This window comes from Salvelinus sp. IW2-2015, linkage group LG37, assembly GCF_002910315.2.
Source record: "Salvelinus sp. IW2-2015 linkage group LG37, ASM291031v2, whole genome shotgun sequence".
In the NCBI taxonomy this organism is placed as follows: Eukaryota; Metazoa; Chordata; class Actinopteri; order Salmoniformes; family Salmonidae; genus Salvelinus; species Salvelinus sp. IW2-2015.
The window spans coordinates 16,691,741-16,716,432 of NC_036876.1; the positions used below are offsets into that span (position 1 = coordinate 16,691,741).

Sequence of the window (24,692 nt, forward strand, 5' to 3'; positions counted from 1 at the left end):
GTAATTAAGTTATGTTACAGAATAGCACCCAAACATAACCGGACCCCTGCTCATCAAGTCACAAGTTATCTACACTCAGGCATGCACACGTAGTGCATCGGATTCATGTAACAAAAGTAGAAAATGTGATGATTGTGACTTTGTATTTCTTTACTTTGTCTAGATATGATTTTTAACTCAAACAAGCTCATTCACCAACATTAGCCGTTTTGCTACTACAATGTTGCCGCACTTCCTGTGTAAGTCTCAGGTGGCTGGGTATGGGGGGTCACTTGCAGGTTACCCATGACAAATTAAACATGGCGACTTAATTACCGACTGTCACTTCTGGTAATCATGACCACACTAATGTGTCACTCACTCCTCTTCTCTCTATCCCTCTTTTTCTCTCACTCACCCTCCATGTCTCTCTTTTTTCTCTCTAAACAAATCCCCGCATCACTTTTTCTCTATACTTCTTCCTCCATATCCTTCTCTCTCTTCTTCAACCACCCCCTCTGTAATGCATCTGTGTGTAGCTGGTGAGATGAGGCAGGCGCAGGACAGCAGATATGAGTAATGAAAGCAATTTTACTCAATATAACAATACACGTCGTAAAAATACAAGGCCACAAATACGGACCGCAATACAAATAAACAATTACTCACAAAACAAACATGGGGGAACAGAGGGTTAAATAATGAACATATAATTGGGGAATTGAAACCAGGTGTGTAAGATAAAGACAAAACAAATGGAAAATGAAAAGTGGATCGGCGATGGCTAGAAGGCCCGTGACGTCGACCACCGAACGCCGCCCGAACAAGGAGAGGGACCGACTTCGGTGGAAGTCGTGACACCCTCTCTCTTTCTCTCCCTCCATCTCCCTCTCTTCCTTACCTCGCCGCTTGGCTGCAATAACACTATGGGGCCCCATAGTTTATCTTTACTCCCCACAGAGTCAGGCCTAGGCTCTATTACCAACCACGGTTCACGGCTAGCGGGTCACGCCATTTGCCATTGGCTTATTATGATGAAGTTACATACAGCATGTTTCAACCCTCCTCTATCCATCTGTCCCCCCTCTTCCCCCCCCCCCCCCCCCCCCCTTTGTTGTCCACGACCCCAGAGAAGCCTAATTGGGAATTCAGTCATGTGGAGCTAGAAGTTGGTTCATGACAAAGTCTTATTAAGGGATGACAGCGGGTATATAAGACATAGAATTGTAAGTAGTGTTAACATGGAAGAGGGAGAAGGAAACATTGTGTATTTCATACGTGTATCACATGTGCCCTATTGACTTGAACAAGCATGGTGTGTGGGAGTCAGAAAGATTTGGAGGTTTATCATAGCAGTATAACAACAGATGTTTCAAGGTAACACACAGATAAACAGACAGACAGACACCACACACACACACACACAGACACACAGACACAGACCACACACACACACACACCACACACACACACAACACACACACACACACACACACACACACACACACACACACACACACACACAACACACACACATACGCGTTAGTAACATTCCTAAATAACGATTCGTTCCTATTAATTGGTGTTGTGGTACCACTAAGAATACATAGAAAACATAGATCAAAATCAGGGACAAATCAACCATTCCGACAACCATTCAGCTCTTTCAGTTAGGGACTTAAAATCTGTGAAGGTCAACATTATTGACGTGAACTGCACAACAAAACATCTTTCTTTTTGGCTCCAGTAAAGCATGTACCAGTTGGCTGATATGTGTTTTGACTTTAGTGTTAGGAACTAGTTTGGGAGCCTGAGCCGGGCCACCACAGCCCCCACAGTCTGACCACAGTATTCTCCTGTGGCTCAATCGTTTTGTTTAGTGTTCATTCGGCTTGAATGACTGAGGCATTCAATCACCCGTGGCTGTCATGACCGGCTTCAATCACTCGTACAGGCAGAGAGGCGGTCAGAGACCCCGTAGTGATAGCCAGGGCCTGCGTCTGGAAGAATAAAAAGGCTAACGCTAACTAGAAATGAAAGCCTTGCATTCGAAGCTCAACCCCCTCAAGCAAGCCTTACACAGCATGGGTGCAGTATCATGTGTCCATTCATCCATCCATATCATGTGTGTGTGTTGTGTGTGTGTGTGTGTGTGTGTGTGTGTGTGTGTGTGTGTGTGTGTGTGTGTGTGTGTGTGTGTGTGTGTGTGTGTGTGTGTGTGTGTGTGTGTGTGTGTGTTTGGGAATACGATGTGTGGCCAGTCATCACTAAGCTAGGGGGGACGTGAACGTGGGGGAGCTGGCGTGGTGATAGAGGGGTCAGGGTAGAGTGAGAGGAATAGGGTGTCATTCCACCGCTCTAGGTCAGGGTTAATGACAACCAGCGTTCATTCAAATTGGCCAACCGGCAGCGAGAGGTCTTGACCTCATGCCACATGACCCGAGGAGGGAAGCCGTTTCCTCCGTCTCACCCACTGTCTGTTTCTCTAACGCCGCGGCGGTTGTGATATATCTCTCGCCATCACACAAAACAGGACCCTGAAGTCAGAACGGCGGGAAGAAAGAAGGGATGGAGGGGAAGGAGGGTGGAGAGCCCCAGGGGAATCCGCTTTATTTTCCCCTGGCTCTCTGCACTTATGACACTGCTAGACAGATCCCTTTACCCTGGACCCTGGGAGGGAGCGAGGAAGCGAGGAAGATTGGTTCTGGCACTCAGAAACCAAACATGATTTCACATGGCGTGCCGGGACAAGTCGTTTTCTTTTTCTTCATCTCAGGCGCTGCTGCCGCACAGTAGGAAGAAAAGTGGTTTGGAAATTCTATTTATTCGTTTAGAGGAGATAGAATGAATGGAAACGTTGGTTCTTTTAAAATCTCATCAAACCCTCTGGCTGTTTGCAGTTGTGTGTGTGTTGGTTTATGTGTGTGTTTGTTTGTGTGTTGTGTGTGTGTGTGCGCGTGTGCGTGTGCGTGTGCGCGTGCGTGTGCGTGTGTGTGCGTGCGCGCGCGTGTGTGTGTGTGTGTGTGTGTGCGTGCGTGCGTGTGCGCGCACCCTATTTTGTTCCGAAATGTTTTTACATTTTTATTATTTAAGTTCAAATGAAACGATGGTGTCACCAGGACTCAATTTTCCTCTGCTTTCTTTCCCAAATCACCTCTTATTTAGCAACAATCTCTTCATTTAATTCCTCAGAAAAATACATTTCCATAGAGTATAGCACTCCGGTCATCTAATCCATCGATAAAGTTTCCTTCGTTCGTTTGCAGTTTAAACCACCACCACATTCAAACATTGGAACTTTAGATTGCTGACATGCACGACCCAACATTGTTCCTTTGGGAACGAAGCGAGGAGAGCCGGACTAGGTTTGATATCTAAACATAATTTAGAGCATTAGTGCTGTGAAAGAAATAGGACCCCATTCTGGGCCTTTAATTATGTAACAATGTTGACTATTCAAGTGAAATTCCTATGAATATTAATTTCAATTCATTGTTGAGTGTTGATTGTAATTACATGGAAACATGATTTACTGCCAAGATGCTGCGCATTAGCCAGGGAGAGAAAAACTGGAGAAGTAAATACCGAAATGAATGCCAATTTTAACATGCAGAGAGGAGGAGGACACTTTTCCCCAATGGATTAAGAGTCTCTAGCCTCCTGTCGTTGCCTGAGATTCAGAGGCGCTTGAAACAATAATTGTCTCTCGATTACATAATAACAAAGGGGATGTCATTTATGTGGTGACCACCACTTGTACATAACGAGGAGTGTGTGCGCGTTTAACACATTTCGATGGAGTTGCCGGAATGATCTTTGTCCGCAACGGTGACCAATTCCAGGGTTAGGTACCACAGTGTACATTAATGTTGCAATTGATAATAATGATCTGTGAAAACTGATGTCAGTCTGTCAAGACAGAGGAAAAATTTAAAGAGCAGTGATAGATAAATTGAGGCCTGCCCTGTTTAATATTCTTATGATGCCGTGAGAAACAAGGGAGGACGGGGGGAGAGGAGGGAGGAGAGGAGGGGAAGAGGACCAAGGGGTGATAGGGGAGATGCCAAGCTAGAGTGGATCTGTGACTGTGTATCGTATTAATGAATCACATTAGCCATTTGTTATGCCATTCATTTTGATAATGACCAAACTAGCTGTTCATTTGTTGCCTACCTCTGTTGTTCTCTCTCTCATGACACACATACACACACTCGCACACACACACATACACACGCGCACACAACCGAGACGAAAGCGATGTGCACCTACTGTGCTGGACAGTGATTTCTAGTACACCCTCTCCTGCTGCCTCATCAGTTGTTCCTGCAGAGCTTTTCTGTGTGGAGAGAAAGGCCTCAGCATTAATGACCTGTCCACTCACTGCTTAGTTCACAGACAGCACTCGATAATGTGTCTGCCGCAACCACCACTGTCTTACTCAGCCTTGTTCTATGTGTTAAATACACATTTGTGTGTATGTCCTTCCTTACATGCCTTTTGCGCTAGTGTTAGCTCACACCTCCCGTAGGGAGGCTGTTCACTCACCTTGTCCTCTTTCAGTATGGGAAGTAGAAGTGAAAGAGGCTACAGCGTCCTTCACTCCTCCTTAGCCATATTTATCACAGAATCAGCTAGCTAGCTGGCCATACTCACTCCCTGTAGGTTTTCAGATGCTCTCAGAGTGAAAGCGTCCCTATGTACTCCATACACAGGTCTTTCATAAGGCGTTTGTGCCTGGTCTTTCTTTATGAAAGGATGTTATTGAATAGGCATACTATGTGTTCCTCTGTGTTAGCCAAACTGACATGTTGTTTGTGTGTGGACAGGCTTTAGGCTTATGACTTCGAGAGTGTCATAGCATTTGGCTACCAGACCCTTTGCAAGCAAACTACTGGAGTTTGCAGCAGTTTGCTTTATACCAAACTGCTCTAGTCAGAGAAATTGACACCGCCACTTGGACTTGCAGTGCACCAACGTCTATCAACTCCCTAAGTTATAGCCCCTTAAGATTCCCCCCTACCCTCTCTCCCCTGTTGTATAGTATACAGTGCCTTCAGAAGGTATTCACACCTCTTGACTTTTTCCACATTTTGTTGTGGTACAGCCTGATTTTAAAGTTGATTAAATTGAGATTTTGCGTCACTGGCCCCATACGCCATAATGTCAAACGTGGACATTTTTACAAATGAATAAAAAATGAAAAGCTGAAATGTCTATAAGAATTCAACCGCTTTGTTATGGCAAGCCTAAATAAGTTCAGAAGTGTTAGCAGTTGATGTTATTCTTTAATAACACAGACCCCAAAGCAAACCAGGGGGAGGAAACAGGTTTATTCGAAGACGATAAATCATAGATGTAATGCTGAGAGGTAGATGGTCGTTCCTTCCCTGTCCTCAGTGATTCTCTCTCAGTTCTCTCTCCACAGAACAAAGGGACAGCATGTCGTTTTATAACCCAGCCCTATCCTGTGGTTGACCAATTAGAATTCCTTGCAATAAAACTGGGCCAATGGCCAAAGGCCAAATAACAAGTATCCTATTTCATACTCAATACATAGACAGATTCCTCCCATGTCTCTGCATTAATCCCCTATTACAGAAAAAACACTATTTCCATTAATCGTTAGTACTCTATTGACTTTTAGTCCTCTGTCGCAGCGTCGTGTATTTATCTTCGAAACATTCTTATAGGAGTAAACGCTTGCTTAACAAGTCACAAAAGTTGTGTGGACTAATAGTATTAAACATGACATCTATTAGTAGATGGGTAAAAAAAATAAAAATAAAACATAGAATATCCCTTTGAGCATGGTGAGGTTATTAATTACACTTTGGCTGTTGGATCAATAAACCCAGTCACTACAAAGATACAGGCATCCTTCCTTACTCAGTTGCCAGAAAAGGAAGGAAACTGCTCAGGGATTTCACCATGAGAACAATGGTGATTTTAAAACAGTTATAGAGTTTAATGGCTGTGATAGCAGAAAACTGAGGATGTAGTTACTTAAAAGTGATAACGCCAGAGAAGCCGGTGTTTGGAGGATATATTAGCACGGGTGCTGTTATGACCGAGAAAAAGTTGAGGGCCGGCAAACCGTGCCAATATATCCTCCAAACATCGGCTTCGAGGGCATTATCACTTTTATAACGGGTTACCAACATATTCAAATAATGATTGACACATTTTCATTAACAATGTTATTTTGATGAATTTATTCATACCATTTCATCCTTCCACAAGATATAGTCCCGATACAAATCTAGGGTTGCGACCCAAGCCAGCTGGTCGTTCATTCAATATAGGTTTGGTTGTCAGAGACTCGATCCAGTCGTTCAGTCTTTTTGTTCTGTATCTATGGACGCGACCCAGTCTTTCGTTCTAAATGTTCCAAAGCCATACTGGCTGGCAACATTCTTATCCCATTCTTAACATTCTTATTGTTTCCATTGAACTTGGCATACAAATAAAGGCATTTTAATTAAGTATATGAAGCGTGGTGCTCTTTTCTTTTTGATGACCAATTTACCCCTTTTACCAAAGCGCACCTTCTGTCTACCAAAATCTACTAACAGCACCTTCCCTTCCTTTTTAACTCTCCATATTTTCAAGCATAGTGGTGACTGCGTCATGTTATGAGTATGCTTGTAATTGTTAAGGACTGGGGAGTTTTCAGGATTAAAAAGAAACAGAATGGAGGAGAATAACCTGGTTCCGTCTGCTTTCCACCAGACACTGGGAGAAAAATTTACCTTTCAGCAGGACAATAACCTAAGACACAAGGCCAAATATGCACTGGAGTTACTTATCAAGACGACATTTAATGTTCCTGAGTGGCCTAGTTACAGTTAAATCGGCTTAAAAATCTATGGCAATACTTGAAAATGGCTGTCAAGCAATGAGCAACAACCAACTTAGAAAATATTGTACCATCCAGGTGTGTAATCACTGCCAAAGGTGACTCAGGGGTGTGAATTCTTATATATATATTATATAGATATTTCTGTATTTCACTTTAAATTTGCAAAAATGGCAAAAAATAAGTTTTTACATGATGGGGTAGTACATTTTATCCATTTGAATTCAGGCTGTAACACAAGAAAATGTGGATTAAGTCAAGGGGTATGAATATTTTCTGAAGGCACATATCCCCTGGGATTACCTCATTTATACTCAAACTGTAACCCCTAAACTCTTTAAACTTAACCCCTGTCCCCTGTCCCACAAATCCCCCTTCCACCGGGCGTTCCTCCCACCTATAGTCCAGCTAGTGACCCCCACGCCGTCTCGTTCTCTCTTGTAGCCGTTCCGCCGAGTGACCTTCTCGGTGGTGAGCCAGCCCCAAGACCCCCACCAGCAGGGATCGCTGCAGAGCTGCTACGACAGCGGGCTGGAGGAGTCGGAGACGCCCAGCAGCAAGGGCTCTTCGGGAGGCCCAAGGCTGGGTGCGCTGCCCCTGCCCGAGGACAGCTACGAGAGGACCACGCCGGATGGCAGTGTCGGTGAGGCAGAGCATATGGAAAATGGTAGGGGCAAACACTAAAGAGCAGATATAAAGTGCAAAACACATTGACACGCATATTCCACATAGAGTATATAGGTGAACACCAAGGTAGATACATGCAGATGTTTTATTTTGTAGGTGTTGCTTGTGTGTAGAGCAAGCAGATGGCTGTGTGCTTTATGGGTGTGTGGTTGATTTTGAAGGTTGATTTTGAAGCAGGAAGGTGAGGTGTGGATCGTTAGGGGGGCGTCGGATGTGTCCTCTGGATATGAATACTGCATATAGTGCAGGCTGAATTTAATCAGAGTTTAATTTGAGACCATGCATGCATTCATCAGGTGAATATAATCTGAAGCATCTCACAGGGAAGTTATTGAATAAGTTTTGCTTTAGCCTTTGATGTGCTCTCCTCGTCTCGTTCTGAAAGACCTCTGCTAATTTGATCAGAGCCGTTTTAGTAGATGTATTAGCCTTATTCATCTTCCCTATTAGATCAAGGCCTTGGAAGTTCCTCTTCCTTTGAGCTACGGTATGTAATTTGGACCGCATCCCTTTTCAATTGCCTGTTGAATTTAATTTGGATTTAAAATATCTACCCGACATGATTGATTTTCTACATGATCTTTATTTGGTTTTTGCTCCGATTAACTTAACTTTGTGAAGGCCAAACTGAAAACACTCACTTCCCATTGTATACATCTGAGGCGTTGAGTTTGATTCTAGAACAAGCTAACTGCAATACAGATTTTCAAGGATACATGTTGGTTCACTGCCCGACGGTGGTTTCTTTGTCTATAATCAGTGGTTTGCAGGTGGAGCTGATTCGCTTGTAACACACTGAAGATTGTAACAGGATGGAGGATACCCTAATTAAGATGGAGAAATGAAAGAAGTTATTGTATTGTACGAACTCGTGCTAGCCTAAGTTCCTCCTCAGACTCTGGTGCTATGGTCATTGAGTAGACACTTTTTTTCCAAAGAGACTTACAGTTTACACATGTACTCAGTGTTATGTAACCTGTGCTGGAATCAAAACCACAACTCTGGTTTTGCAAGACAAGCAGCGGTTATTTTTTATATAGCCGTTGCTGTATCAGTGGTGCTAGCTGATGTATTCTGTGGTATTGGTATAACCAGCAAGGTTTTAGGGGTTAGGGTAATGGACCCACTAATAGTCTGGTTTAGATCTATCAAGCTGTGACCGTCTTAAGACTGTAAGCCTGAGCACGGCGGTTTTACGAGTGGCTGAGGATGAGAATATTCAAATTGTATAAGTCTGCTGTGATTTTCTTGTGCAACGTTTCAAGGCATTGTGCCCCACAGTTTATCTGAAGGCAAGTCAAACCTTGTGATTTATGATTGCAAGGGCATATATGCAGTCCAAATGAAGTCCACCTGGACTTCATTTTGTGAATCACACGTTGACTTGGTTTTCATAATTCATTATCTAACATTTCTATAACGACAATACGAAACAATCATTTGACCAACAGGTTGTGAATCTCTCTGGCTGTGAAATGAACCTGCAGACAGAGATACCAACAGACAGACAGATCCAGACAGGCAGACATACAGATCAAATGTTGAACTCAAGAGTGTCTAAATTATCTTTTTAACTTTGCGATTTGCTGAGAACATTAAAGCTACTTAATGCAGATTAAAAGCGCTTTGGATGTCAGATTGCTCAGGCCTACTCAGTGTGGGCTGGGGTCTGCCCTCGGGGTATTTAAGACCTCGCATTGAGAACAATGGCTGCCCATTACGGACCAAATTATCCTCAATTAAAGGCTGGTTTCAATTTGGTCTGCGCTTAAAGTAATTGCAATGAAGGAATCAATATGAGACAAGCAGATTAGATTCAAACGGGGGATCTGCCTACCAATCAAACCACGGAGGTAAAATACAGAAAGAAAAAAAAACACAGTAAAAAATATTGACATGAAAGTAGAGGCTGATGCCTTTCTATTGCCCTACCGCTCTTTCTGGGAAATAAAGGTAAAACACGGCAAGGTTGAAGAATAACTTTGTATGGAATAAGAACATTTGCCGTGCTGGTTCACACAATCTTAAGGAGGATTAGTTGATTTGTTCTGTGTTTATGTGGTGTGTGTGTGTGTCCTTGTTGCCTTTGTCTTCTTGAGTGTGTGTGTGCCTGTTTCTCAACTACCCTTTTCACCTCTCCACACCACCAACTCTATCTATACCTCTATTATATAAACCTTTTCTCAATTGCTAGAATTAATTGTTTACTAGTGCGACACATGCCATTTGACAGAAAGCTTACACTTTGGCGCAGCATCTTTGCTGCTTCCACTTAAAATCCTGCAATCTGATTAGTTGAGTTCTGACCTCCCATTCCTACTGACAGAGAAAGCTTTCTGCTTTGGAAGAAGTTGAATGAAGGAAAGAGACTGATCAAATCAAATCAAATTGTATTTGTCACATGCGCCGAAAACAACATGTGTAGACCTTACAGTGAAATGCTTACTTACAAGCCCTTAAAAAACAATGCAGTTTTAAGAAAATACATAAAAAAGTAAGAGATAAGAATAACAAATAATTAAAGAGCAGCAGTAAATAACAATTGCGGGGCAATACCTAAATCTAAATCTATGCTATTCAACCGATCACTGCCCGCACATGCTCGCCCGTCCAGCATCACTACTCTGGACGGCTCTGACTTAGAATACGTGGACAACTACAAATACCTAGGTGTCTGGTTAGACTGTAAACTCTCCTTCCAGACTCATATTAAACATCTCCAATCCAAAATCAAATTTAGAATCGGCTTTCTATTTCGCAACAAAGCCTCCTTCACTCACGCCGCCAAACTTACCCTAGTAAAACTGACTATCCTACCGATCTTCGACTTCGGCGATGTCATCTACAAAATAGCTTCCAATACTCTATTCAGCAAACTGGATGCAGTCTATCACAGTGCCATCCGTTTTGTTACCAAAGCCCCATACACTACCCACCATCGCGACCTGTATGCTCTCGTTGGTTGGCCCTCGCTTCATACTCTTCGCCAAACCCACTGGCTACAGGTTATCTACAAGTCTCTGCTAGGTAAAGCCCCGCCTTATCTCAGCTCACTGGTCACCATAGCAGCAGCCACTCGTAGCACGCGCTCCAGCAGGTAAATCTCACTGGTCACCCACAAAGCCAATTCCTCCTTTGGTCGTCTTTCCTTCCAGTTCTCTGCTGCCAATGACTGGAACGAACGGCAAAAATCTCTGAAGCTGTAAACACTTATCTCCCTCACTAGCTTTAAGCACCAGTTGTCAGAGCAGCTCACAGATCACTGCACCTGTACATAGCCCATCTATAATTTAGCCCAAACAACTACCCCTTCTCCTACTTTATTTATTTATTTTGCTCTTTTGCACCCCATTATTTCTATTTCTATTTTGCACATTCTTCCACTGCAAATCTACCATTCCAGTGTTTTACTTGCTATATTGTATTTACCTCGCCACCATGGCTTTTTTTTGCATTTTTCCTCCCTTATCTCATCTCATTTGCTCACATTGTATATAGACTTATTCTTCTACTGTATTATTGACTGTATGTTTTGTTTATTCCATGTGTAACTCTGTGTTGTTGTATGTGTCGAATTGCTATGCTTTATCTTGGCCAGGTCGCAGTTGCAAATGAGAACTTGTTCTCAACTAGCCTACCTTGTTAAATAAAGGTGAAATAAATTTAAAAAATTGTCAGTGATCAGGCCTACCACTGTTGTGTCATCGGCAAACGTAATGATGGTGTTGGAGTCGTGCTTGGCCGTGCAGTGAACAGGGAGTACAGGAGGGGTCTGAGCACGCACCCCTGAGGGGCCCCCGTGTTGAGGATCAGTGAGGTGGATGTGTTGTTACCTACCCTTACCAACTGGGGGCGGCCCGTCAGGAAGCCCAGGATCCAGTTGAAGAGGGCTGAATCACTATATCCCTTCCAAAGGGAGGCTATGCCATTATACTACTACCTTCATGCAGCAGTTGAAGCACACACGGACACGGACACCCCAGTGCTACGTTAACCTGATGCTGTCCATTAAAACGGGGGGTTTCTATGATATAAAAGGGGGAACAAAAGTTAACAGATGGGCGCAGTGCCGTGTAGCCTCGGCACTTGGGCATCGTTAGGGTTGCATGAGAGATGTGTCGTGACATTGGGAGATGCACGGGGTCTTTTGTGTTGCCCTGCTGTGTGTGTCCTCACACCCCCGCCGTCTGACCAGAGTGTCGGGATTAAGGTCAGGGAGGAGGGAAGGAGAAAGGCTACACAATGAATCATGACTACCTCAGTCTGGTTACTCTATCGTTGTGGAGAAATGTATCCAGATTCACAAAGAAAGGATATAGCTGTCAAGAGCTGAGAGAGTGTAGATCAGAAAGCGAAGGAAAGTGGAAAAAAAATGTTGCACAGGTTTACCCTTCACATTGAATTATGCTATCCATAAAACGCTCTACTCCCCAACTCCCTCCGAGCCTGCATGGACTTAGTCATTTTGAAATGTCACACGGTTAAGTCTTCGAGGTCATCGTCACACCTCTCTCTGCTATAGTCTGTTTTTCCCATGTCTATTCCGCCCACTTCGAGGTTGAGTGGCATCCTTGGGAGCCGGACTGTTGGAGTTCTGTTTGGAGAAGCGGTAGAGCTTGTTCCAAGGCTCCAGGAGCCACGTGGGAAATCCTGACACTTCAAATTGGGTCGTTGTCAATCAGAGGAGGCTGGTGGGAGGAGCTATAGGAGGACAGGCTCATTGTAATGGCTGGAATGGAATCAATGTAACGGAGTCAATCGTGGTTTCCTTATGTTTAATGCGTTTGAGACCGTTCCGTCTATTCCATTCCACCCATTACAATCCGCCCGTCCTCCTATAGCTCCTCCCACCAGCCTCCTCTGTTGTCAATGAATGATTCAGCAATGAATGTGGAGGCACAAGGCGCAGTCCACCACCACTGCGGTCCCCTGTCTCTTTCTCCCTCATTCTTTCTCTCTCTCCCTCTCTCTTCCATTCTCTCTACTTCTCACCCCATTTCCGTCTCCCCCATTTCCATCTCCCCACTTAGAAACTACACTACAGAGTTCCATGTTCAGCACATTCCAACACTGTACAGTGAAGCATCCTAATAACTTGATGCTACGGCTGTGTGTTCAGCTATTCATCAGTTTACCCGTCGCTCATTAGATATTCATAAAAGCGGAGTGTCGGGAAGTCAAACACTCCATTAGACAGTTATGGATGGCTAGGGTACGTCTCAGAAGTAGTGTGGGTGGGGTAGGGTTTTGGCAGGTCAGGATAGGCAGAACATTTATATTGCTCTTATTGATCGCAAGCACCGTGAGACCTGTGAATGTTTAATTTCTCAATATAAACCGGCAGCCAGCCAGCACATCGAGAAAATACACCTTTTCCGCATTGTCCTTTCATCTGTAATGTGCAAAGTGTTACATAAGAGGGAGAACACACTATCCACAGTTTGTAGGATATGTTTTATGACATTGATTAGACATTGATTAGATATCCTCCTGTCACAGGGGAGTGACCATATAAGCCATTTCCTGTGAAACATTGTGTAATGTTAGCCTTTTATAACCTAGAGAGAGAGAGACAGAGCGAGTGAGAGAGAGTGTGAGAGAGAGGGGGAGGGGGGTGGGTTTGAGCGAAATATTGTTTGTTATTTAGAGGTAAGAAAAGCATATGTGATTCCAGAGAAAGGTAAAGAGAGAGGGATGAACATGGAGAAGTGGTGGAAAGACTGACCAGGATGCTGCTAGCGTTATCATACGTGGTGTCTCTTGTTTTGCCCGCATCAGTCAGACGTCCTCTCTTCACTCCTCCTCTCTCTCCTTTTCATTCTCTTTTACTTGCTTTCCTGCTTGATGTTGAGAGGGAACTCTGGGTGCTGCCGCTGATTCATAAACACAATCATTAAGTGCCTGGAACCCTGCTCAATGCCACGGGAGATACAAGTGCTACATCGTACCATAGCACTTATAAGTCAGGTCCACTCTCTAGGGCAGCATTTCCCAAACTCGGAACTCGGGACCCCAAGGAGTGCACGTTTTGGTTTTTGCCCTAACACCACACAGCTGATTAAAATGATGAAAGCGTGATGATTATTTGAATCAGCTGTGTGGTGCTTAGGAAAAAAACGAAATGTTGGGGTCCCGAGGACCAATTTTATGAAACCTTATGAAACCCTGCTTTTGGCCTTTCTCTCTGTCTGTCTGTCTGTCTGTCTGTCTGTCTGTCTGTCTGTCTGTCTGTCTGTCTGTCTGTCTGTCTGTCTGTCTGTCTGTCTGTCTGTCTGTCTGTCTGTCTGTCTGTCTGTCTGCTGTCTCTCTGTCTCTCTCTCTCTCTGTTCTCTCTCTCTCTCTCTGTTTCTCTCTCTTTTCTCCTCTCTGTCTTCTCTTCTTCTCTCTCTCTCTCTCTCGTTTCTCTCTTTTCTCTCTCTCTCTCTCTCTCTCTCTCTGTTTCTCTCTTCTCTGTTTTCTCTCTTCTCTCTGTTTCTCTCTCTCTCTCTCTCTGTTTCTCTCTCTCTGTTTCTCTCTCTCTTCTGTTTCTCTCTCTTCTCTATCTCTCTCTCTCTCTGTTTTTCTCTTCTCTCTCTGTTTCTCTCTCTCTCTCCTCTCTGTTTCTCTCTCTCTCTTTCTCTCTCTGTCTCCCTTTGTTTCTCTCTCTCTCTGTCTCTGTCTCTGTCTCTCTCTCTCTCTGTCTCTCTGTCTTTCCTCCAGAGTATCACAGTAGATTATGATATTGTTGGTGTTTCTTCTTCTGCTCTCTCCGTTGTGCCCGTCCGACTGCTGCTTAGGCTGGTTATTAGCGAGTGTGTGGCGCATTGTAGAAAGAACTCAGTCACAATCCGACGGCCAGATGGCAAAGAGAGCCCATTTAATTAAAGCCATTCATATTTCAAGAGCTCAGCAGCACTGGTGCAGTCGCCTGTCTTATTTTCCGACTTGGGTGGAAATGAGGACGGAAAGTGTGTTTGGGTAAAGGTGGAGGACACACACACACATTGGAAACACACACCTATCTTGTGTTGGGTCGGGAGAGGCTATTGGCTGATTTTGGATTAATCGTGTGAATGGATTCATTGGATGTGTATGCCTCAGCACATGTCAGTGTATGCAATCTTGTGTGATGCACACACGTGTGTGTGTGTGTGTGTGTGTGTGTGTGTGTGTGTGTGTTGACTCTCCTCCTCCCTTTCAGAGCAGTGTAGTGGAAAATCACACCATCAATCTGTGTTTTACACACATTTTTTCCCCCCATCGACCTCTACAAGGTCATACCTTCCATGTGTACACACACTGTAGGAGGCATGGGAATAGTTCAAATCAATGCTGCTGTATTTATCAGAAGTGTAAAATCAGCCCCAGGAACAGTGGAATGTCTGCAAACAGGTATATCTTAATCAGTTATGCCTTCTTAACCCTGAGAATGTGTGTGTGCATGCGTGCGTGCGCATGTGTATCAGGGAGCCAGTATGTGTGCATTGCTCTAATGAATGGTAGGAGTTTCTAGTAGGGATTCATATTTTCCCCAAAATCTACCAAGTTTCAATAACGGGACTATTCATATTTATCGCGGGAAATAGTAAAAAAAATTGGAATTGCCCATTTAAAGCATTTTAAACCAAGATCACTATGCCATAATTTTCCCCAAATAAGAGGGGTGCTGGGCCACTTTGGCTGCGCCACTATGTAAAGAACTCAGAGCAAATGAAGCCAATATTTAGAAAAGGGTAACTATCTTTGATCGCCAATAGTGTTGTTGTGAATTGCGAAACAGGCCGTTCATAAAGTCAGAGCGTTAACATGTTCCTCAATTAATTCAGCGCATTTCGGCAGACACAGAACGCATTCAGGATGCACAGAGCGCACACCAAAAGATGGCCTTGTCGAATCACACATACTTTGTAACCATAATCAAATCAAATCAAATGACCAAGCTTGCAAGATAACCTCCTTCAACGAATGACAGAATATCTTTTATGTTTGGCAAAATGTATTTGATGATTATACAGATAGCAGATCAGCTCATGAAAAACTGGGAGATGAAGAGTGGAAATAGTTTAATATATTTGTATCCTTTATTTAAATTCACAAGCCAGTTAAGAACAAATTCTTATTTAGAATGACTGCTTACTGGGGAACAGTGCCTTGTTCAAGGGAAGAAGGACAGATTTTGAACTTGTCAGCGCGGGGATTCAATCCAACAACCTTCATGTTACTGGCTCAACGCTCTAACCACTAGGCTACCTACCACCTCCAATATCAAGGTATCTTAACGGGGACCAAGTTTTTTTTAGTTAAAAAAAAATAAATCAATATCTACTCTCATACCGTTTGTTGATCACACATTCTCTACTGAAGCTCTCATATGGGCAGCAAGTACAAGAAAGCGCAGAGAAGCGGGGGGAAATGTATAGTGGTATTTTGACATGCATAGGCGAGAGACGTGCTTTGATAATGCATCCTATGGCTAACAGAATAAAGTTAGGAATGTTCATGCGAGACAAGAGTCAGGACAGTACAGGAGAATATAGAATGTTCCCTCATGACCCAGAATTGTTAACAGATTTCATGCCTGTGACATAGATGCCTATGTAGTGAATTGTGCATAGGCCTATCAAATGTGTGACTGTCTGAAGAGTCACAATGACAGCTCAAAAAGGCACACAATATTTTATAGGCTATACTGGAGGGGTACCCTGCAGCATAAAAGAAACGTCCCTATTTCAGGACCCTGTCTTTCAAAGATAATTCATAAAAATCCAAATAACTTCACAGATCTTCATTGTAAAGGGTTTCAACATTGTTTCCAATGCCTGTTCAATTAACCATAAACAATGAATGAACATACACCTGTGGAACAGTCGTTAAGACACTAACAGCTTACAGACGGTAGGCAATAAAGGTCACAGTTATGAAAACGTAGGACACTAAAGAGGCCTTTCTACTGACTCTGAAAAACACCAAAAGGAAGATGCCAAGGGTCCCTGCTCATCTGCGTGAACATGCCTTAGGCATGCTGCAAGGAGGCATGAGGACTGCAGATGTGGTCAGGGTAATAAATTGCAATGTCCGCACTGTGAGATGCCTAAGACAGCGCTACAGGGAGACAGGACGGACAGCTGATCGTCCTCTGGGTGGCAGACCACATGTAACAACACCTGCACAGGATTGGTACATCCGAACATCACACCTGCGGGACAGGCACAGGATGGCAACAACAACTGCCCGAGTTACACCAGGAACGCACAATCCCTCCATCAGTGCTCAGACTGTCTGCAATAGGCTGAGAGAGGCTGGACTGAGGGCTTGTAGGCCTGTTGTAAGGCAGGTCCTCACCAGAAATCACCGGCAACAACGTCGCCTATGGGCACAAAACCCACCGTTGCTGGACCAGACAGGACTGGCAAAAAGTGCTCCTCACTGACGAGTCGCGGTTTTGTCTCACCAGCGGTGAATGTCGGATTCGCATTTATCGTTGAAGGAATGAGCGTTACACCGAAGCCTGTACCCTGGAGCGGGATCAATTTGGAGGTGGAGAGTCCGTCATGGTCTGGGGCGGTGTGTCACAGCATCATCGGACTGAGCTTGTTGTAATTGCAGGCAATCTCAACGTGGTGCGTTACAGGGAAGACATCTTCCTCCCTCATGTGGTACACTTCCTGCAGGCTCATCCTGACATGACCCTCCAGCATGACAATGCCACCAGCCATACTGCTCGTTCTGTGCGTGATTTCCTTAAAGACAGGAATGTCAGTGTTCTGCATTTGCCAGCGAAGAGCCCAGATTTAAATTCCATTGAGCATGTCTGGGACCTGTTGGATCAAAGGGTGAGGGTTAGGGAACTTGCAGGTGCCTTGGTGGAAGAGTGGGGTAACATCTCACAGCAAGAACTGGCAAATCTGGTGCAGTCCATGAGGAGGAGATGCACTGCAGTACTTAATGCAGCTGGTGGCCACACCAGATACTTACTTTTGATTTTGACTCTCCCCCCTTTGTTCAGGGACACATTACTCCATTTCTGTTAGTCACATGTCTGTGGAACTTGTTCAGTTTATGTCTCAGTTGTTGAATCTTGTTATGTTCATACAAATATTTACACATGTTAAGTTTGCTGAAAATAAACGCAGTTGACAGTGAGAGGACTTTTTATTTTTGCTGAGTTTAGCTACCGTGACCATCTTCATTGACCCTTTTTGCACTATCTTTTTGACTCACCACATGCTGCTTTTGTTAATAATCTATCCTTTTTATCTATTATTTTTGTCTATTATTTTCCCTAGTCACTTTATTCCTACTTATGCAGTATCTACATATCTACCTCAATTACCTCGTACCCCTGCACATCGACTCGCTACTGGTACCCCGTGTATATAGCCAAATTATCGTTACTCATTGTGTACTTAGTATTACTTTTATTATTATGTGTTATTACTTTTCTATTATTTCTCTATTTTCTTTCTCTCTGCATTGTTGGGAAAGGCCCTTAAATAAGTGTTTTACTGTTAGTCTACACCTATTGTTTACAAAGAAATTTTATTTGATAATGTGTAAAAAAAAAAAAAGCATTTTTTTGGGGGGGGGGGGGGAATCTAATACTGCACATGTTCTGTGGGGCCTGCATTTTTTCCGACATTGGGGAAAATGGTCATTTCCCAGGTCTTTATTTTTTTACAGGAAATGTGAAGAGTGTTCCTGGGACAGGCCTGGGATCCCGGTTACCCATGTTAATCCTTAGTCTCTAGCTAGCTCGATGCACTGTATGCCTAGAGCCCCTCTCCCCTTCTCTTCTCTCCTCTCTCCTTCCCTCCCTCCCTTGGTTCTCCACTCCTCTGTTGCTCACATCATCATGAGGCGAGAGCGAGAGAGCGAGGGAGTGAAAAGGATCGAGGGAAAGTCAAAGAGCGAAGGGCGTGTGAGGTGAAGCTGCTGTTTGTGGCGGGGGAGCAAACCAGGCAGGTATTCAAATCAATTGCTGGTGTCATATACAGTATACATACTACCATACAACAAATGGCCAGTCAGACCAGCTAGTCTATAAGCTACCAGTACAGCGTAGAGTCTCCTTCCTAAACCTCAGTCAGTAACAGAAAATAGTACAAGAAAAGAAGAAACACTAAAAAGATTAAAAACCCATGCTCCAGAGGTTGGCTTTCTGCTCTGAGCTGTGGAAGAGAAACACACACTCACACACACACACACCGAGCATTGTGGTGTTTGTGTGTACCGAAGCACAGACTGACTCCCACTCCGACCGAGGTGGATTTATCTAGGTCTGGGGGAGATTAGAGTAGGGATGCTGCAGCCATTCTAAGACTAGTACAAAGAGAAGCACCACAGAGAAGAAGGTGGCCATTTTGTTGGAGGGACATATTTTTCACATTTAGCCCCTTTCATTGTTATAAGTCTGAGTTCACTATCTGTGTATAGTAAGAAACAGGTAAGCTAGAGCTGTAGTCATTCCAGGAATAGTGAATATGAAAGAACCACAGGAAAAGACACCAATGTTTTTTTTGGGGAAAATAGGTTTTCACCTCAAATATTGCCACTCCTAGTCGAGTATTACAATGTATTCTTTCATATCGTTTCCACTATGTCTATGGATTGACAGAAATAGACAGGCACGGGCTTGTGGGCAACACAGAGGGACTAGCATGGTCTTTCAAGCCACATTGGAAGGAAACATGTCTGTTTTGTGAATGAGGGACAGTACAGTCCTACCAAACCTTTGTATACAGCTGGACCTTTTGGGTGCAACCAAGCGTCAACTAGCAATTTGGCCCGCTTCCGAATCACACTGGCACATGCTATTTGGGAGAAAAATCACCCTCCGCGACAGATGTTGATTTGAAATGTTCCTGCTTTTTATTTTTATTTTTTTATTTATTGTTGCTTTGCTCCCTCAATCTCTCTTCGTTTCAGCGGGAGAAGGGGGGAAAGGTGGGCCAGTTTTCAATGAAGACAAACGCCTTGGAGGCGCTCAGCCAAGTCCTCCCCCTCCTCTCTGTTTCTGTCCTTCTGTCTCTCCCCTTCACTCTGTCTCTCTCTTGTTCTCCCTCCCTTTGTTCTATTTTCTTCTCTCCTCCCATCCTCTTTTCTATCTCTCTGCGTCTCTCCTCGCTTTCTCGCTCTTTCTCTCTCTGCATTAGCACAATTAGATTTGCGTGAGTGTGTGTGTGTGTGCGAGTGTGTGTGTGTGTGTGCATGCATGTTTACGTGCGGTAAACATGTTCAATGGGGTGGAGGCCGCAGGGCGGGGGAGGTGTATGTCGGTGCGCGTTGACGCGTCGGGGGGCTGTGTTGGCAGAGATGGGGCACAGTTGGTGCCATGTCAACTTCAGTGTGAGACACATGGCACAGGGGGTACCCAGCTCACCAATCAAGAGGGTAGTTGCCAGCTGCATATCACCCTCTGTCTGTCTATGTGTGTTGTCCATCTGTCTCTTCTCTCTCTCTTATCTGTTTGTATAAGGCAGTATAGACTGAGTGTACAAAACTTTAGGAACACCTTCCTAATATTGAGTTGCATCCCCTTTTGCCCTGAGAACAGCCTCAATTCGTCGGTTATTGAACTCTACAATGTGTCAAAAGTGTTCCACAGGGATGCTGGCCCATGTTGACTCCAATGCTTCCCACCGTTGTGTCAAGTTGGCTGGATGTCCATTGTATGTTGGACCATTCTTGATACACAATGGAAACTCTTGAGCATGAAAAACCCAGCAGCGTTGTAGTTCTTGACACACTCAAACTGGTGCGCCCGGCACCTACTACCATAACCCGTTCAAAGGCACTTAAATATTTTGTGTTGCATATTCACCCTCTGAATGGCGCACATACACAATCCATGTCTCAATTGTCTCAAGTCTTATAAATCCTTTTATAACCTGTCTCCTCCCTTTTGAAGTGGATTTAACAGGTGACATCAATAGGAGATCATAGCTTTCACCTGGTCAGTCTATGTCATGGAAAGAGCAGTTGTTCCTAATGGTTTGTACACTCCAGGTATATAGCTATCTGTGTAATTTTACTCTTCAGTATTTGGCGTTGTATCATGCATATGTGTGCGTGTCTGACTTTGTGTATACGTGTGTATTTCTGGACACGTGTACGTCTGTGTGTGTGTTGTCCCCAGTGTGTTGCCCCATCAGCATTAGTTTGGCAGAGCTGTGTGGTGGGGGAATAGGCATGAGGTCTCTGTGCTTTAAGAAAGGCCTGCTCTAGCTGAGTGTCTCTCTCAGGAGGGTATGGAAGTGCGAAGGAGGGCCTCACAACACAGGCTGCATGGGGCTGCATGCCAAAGAACTACACCAGGGGCGGATAGATAGCCACAGAGAGAGGGAAGGAGAGAAAATCAAATAATAGAGAATGATCCAGCTTGAGGAACATGGTGAGAGCGCGCTGAAATATAGAGTTATACACAAGGCACAAGGCTTTGTATATATAGTATAGTACTATATATACATGTACTGTATAGATGCACATACTGTTTTGCTTTTTGTGTATTGATGTGTATATTTTTTTCTACAGGGCTCACCTGGTCTCAGCATGACTCCCTGTCAAAAATACCAAATATACACATGCATGTGCACACGCAGAGGTACCTACAGAGGTATAGCAGTCATCTGTATGTAATAACCTGAGCAATGTGTTTCCCTTTAGCCCTGGCTTAGCTCTGGTGTTTGTTCCCTGGAATTTCTCAAAGGCTTCCAGTTGCCGGCAATTTAATTTGGCGGTGAAGGTATGTGGCCGTGATTATAGCAAACAATCAAATGTACGATACAGCAGAAAATTCAAACGAGGGCGGAATAGGTGAACAAGATTTTCCAAAGCCCATACAACAAACCAAAACCAGAACGGACCTGCTTAAAACCAATATACAAGAACTGACTTCATTCACTGTGTGATTACCAAAATTGGTCAATAGTAGACAATGTTTTAGGTTTGTGTGTGTGCGAGTGTACGTGTGTTTGGAGAAGAACAGTTAGTTCAGATGCTGACAGGGTCTACAGGAATTTGCCTGAAGGAGAAAGAGAGGGAGGATATCTGCTTCATTTCTCTGCCATAGCTGAAGTCTGGTCTACTTTTGACAAATGAGAGTGGATGTTTGTCAATGGGTTCAGTGTGTTCGGATAAACGTGTGTGTTGTTTGCAACTGTAAGCTTGTATGTGAACATACCACCTCTCTACTTGACCTTTTGTGGCATGTTTAGGGCATGTGTCTTGCTTTGTTTTAATTGCATCTGAGTGCTTTTGACATGTGTCGGTGTTGCGTGTATTCACGTGTGTTTATATATCTTTGTCTCTCTATGTGTGACTGTGGGTGTGTGCTTCCCTGGGTTTCTTTGTCTCTGCGTGTGAGTGCATAACAGCTTGACTGTGGCTTAACCTTTGCCATTTCAGTCTCTTCCCAGTGTCTTCTCATGTCATCATAACCTTCCACTCCTAAAGCTCCCTTCACATAATGTCTCTTACAAGAGAATAAGCCAGTAGGAAGCTGGAAACCACCAGTGACCGACCCTGAACCCATGGCATTTAACCCCACTCACTTCAACTCTTAAGCACATTCACAGAAAGAACATTGAGGCCCGTAGCATTTGAAGTGGTTTATTGTGTTGCATTGATTCAGACATTGTCACAATGAGAGGTTTTAATGTATTGTCATATCATACAGTAGGTGAACTTGTTTGTATATCCATTCATAGACAGGACATGGCTTGCATGACCCCAAGGATTGAATACTGTGGAGGAACCGTGATTCTGTTGCTGGCTAAGGCTTCAACCACTAATAGAAACAACCTGAATTCAAGCACTACTTAAATCACGGTGCGTAGGCCTATGTATGTGCTGTAGACATACGCACACCAAAGCCCCTTTGACACACACTTGGAATGACAAAGTGACTGATCAAGGACCTGCACAGAACGTTGTAGCCCTGTGGCAGCGTTAGTCCTGGTGATGCACGTGTGTGTGTTTTGTGTGTGTGTGTGTTTGATTAGTATTAAAGACAGGGCTTGGCCCCTGGCTCAGAGACCTTTTAGGTAAGTGACAAAGTGCTCAGAGCTGATCTGGGGTTTGTGGCCAGACTTCGAAGTACCTGCTATCACATCAGCCATCAGATCACTTTAATTACCTCAGAGAAATTAACACACACACACACACATTTTAAGCAGGTTGATTGATTGGAGAATTGTATGAATAAAGAAATGCTAACCTGATTGGCTGGCTGTTGCCCAAAATCACAGTGACTTGATGTTCTATATCTATACCCATCCCTAGGGTCTGTGTTTGTGTGTGTGTGTGTGTCTGTCCATATTTACATGTATTGATCTCTGTGTCCGACCGAGGACAGAGAATTGAATTGATAGAGATAATGCAGAATAAATGGGTAGGATGAATGTTGCATTGCATCTCACCACCTCCCGTTTCTTCACTGTCACGACTGAACCTTCCACATCCCCTCCGAATAAGAGGAAAGAATCGTGACACTTTCTTTCCGTTTCCTTTCTCACAGTTTCCGTTTGACAGCGTTTTTTTTAAATGCAGTTCTCCAGTTGGCAGGCTTGCCAAATAAATCTGTCCCTGTATCAAGATATATTACTGACCACGGGCGCTTCGGTGGAGAGCAGGATGGAGTCTGTGTGCGTGCGTGCGTCCGTCCGTCCGTGTGTGCGTGAAATGTGCATATTATGTGTGTTTGTGTGTGTGTTTGTCAAAAGAGATGCATCAAATTCTCAGAGCAACAATACCACTATGGCACAGATCATTTCTTCTTCCCTATTTTTCATCCTTCTCCCCCCCTACTCTCCTCCTCTCCCCTTATGAAAATAGATGAAAGCATCTAACAATGGGAGAAGAGGATTATCCCTCTCTTTCTCTCTCTCTCTTTCTCTCTCTCTCTGTCTTTCTCTCTCCGTCTCCTCCCCTCACTCTTTCTCTCTCTGAGGACACTAGTATTTTGAGATGGAAGGAGGTGTGACTGGTGAAATGATTAAGATAACATAGTTTACCGTAGGTGTCTCTCTGCCCCAGGGCAATTCCATGTGGGTGGTTTTGGGGAGTAGTGTGTATAGACCGGTAGTCTCACGCTATATAGGGTGACCTTCTTGAACACAGGGGGACACCCCCAGGGGTTAATATAGTACACACACAACAACTTGTCCAGACACACACACCGACAACCATTTGTCCAGGAGGCACAATAACCCAGCGATTTGTTCCTGTGGAATTTCATTACTCCCTTTCCCTACTGACAAGGTTTCTTATTTCCTTTTTTTGGTGGGTTTTCCTTCAGTTACGGAACTCAATTGCTCAGGGTCACATAGGCCTTGAAGAAAACCTGATGCCAGCAGGTAGTATTATACCACTTTTTATATGCTGCTTTTACAATTTTCTTTCCCTCCTACATTCATAGTATTGGAATATATTTTCATTTTCTAAGCTTTCACAAAATATCCAAGAGTCACAGTAGATACAGAGGGCAATGTTGCACAGAGTGTATTGTTCAAAATGGCTATAGAGTACTCCATATGGTTTTGCGTATTTTCTGAAAGAGTTTTTTTTATTTTTTTATCAAGGCTCTTTCCATTTCCCATTCTACTCTAGCTGGCCTCCTTAGTGTACAGGAGGCATGAAGTGCACATAAAGACTAGCATTAGTACATGCATGTTTTATGAAGCCTCAAAGCCAATTCACGCTACTTCAGCCAACTTTAGATGACCCGTTTGTGTCTGTGTTTCTTTGTGGTTGTGAGTGGGAGTAGCAGTGTGTGGAGAAAGGATGGCATACGTGCTTGTTCTTCGGTGTATTGCAGTATTTCTTGTTTACGAATAGGAAAACGTATGTATGTATGTGTGAATGGTGACATTTGTGAGTGTGTGCATGTGTCCCTCCCAGACGAACTTAACACATTCTATGCTCGCTTCAAGGCAAATAATACCGAGCCATCCAGGAAGGCTGTCACTGCTCCGGACAACCAGGTGCTTTCACTCTCTGAGGCTGACTTGAGGAAAACTCAAAAGAGTGAATACTTATAAAGCCGGGCGACCCAGATGGCATCCCTGGCCGCGTCCTCAGAGTGTGCACCGAGCAGCCGTCTGGCGTCTTCTCAGACATCTTCAAATTGTCCCTGTCCCAGGCTGTAGTCCCCACTTGCTTCACGCAGACTACCATTGTCCAAGTGCACGACACC

General features: G+C 44.0%; 1 protein-coding gene across 4 annotated transcripts in view; it reads left to right on the top strand.

Moving 5' to 3' along the window:
• Window positions 1-24,692, top strand: part of pcdh7b (protocadherin 7b) — a 199,157-nt gene that overhangs the window by 81,344 nt on the left and 93,121 nt on the right. For 2 of the 4 annotated variants that reach the window (XM_070437860.1, XM_023982201.2), the window contains one exon: window positions 7,280-7,502. The exons of 1 other annotated variant lie outside the window; for it this stretch is intronic. In XM_070437860.1, coding sequence (XP_070293961.1) covers window positions 7,280-7,502 — 223 coding nt within the window. The remainder of the gene's footprint in view (window positions 1-7,279; window positions 7,503-24,692) is intronic. One more of the 4 variants, XM_023982202.2, reaches the window with a different exon arrangement.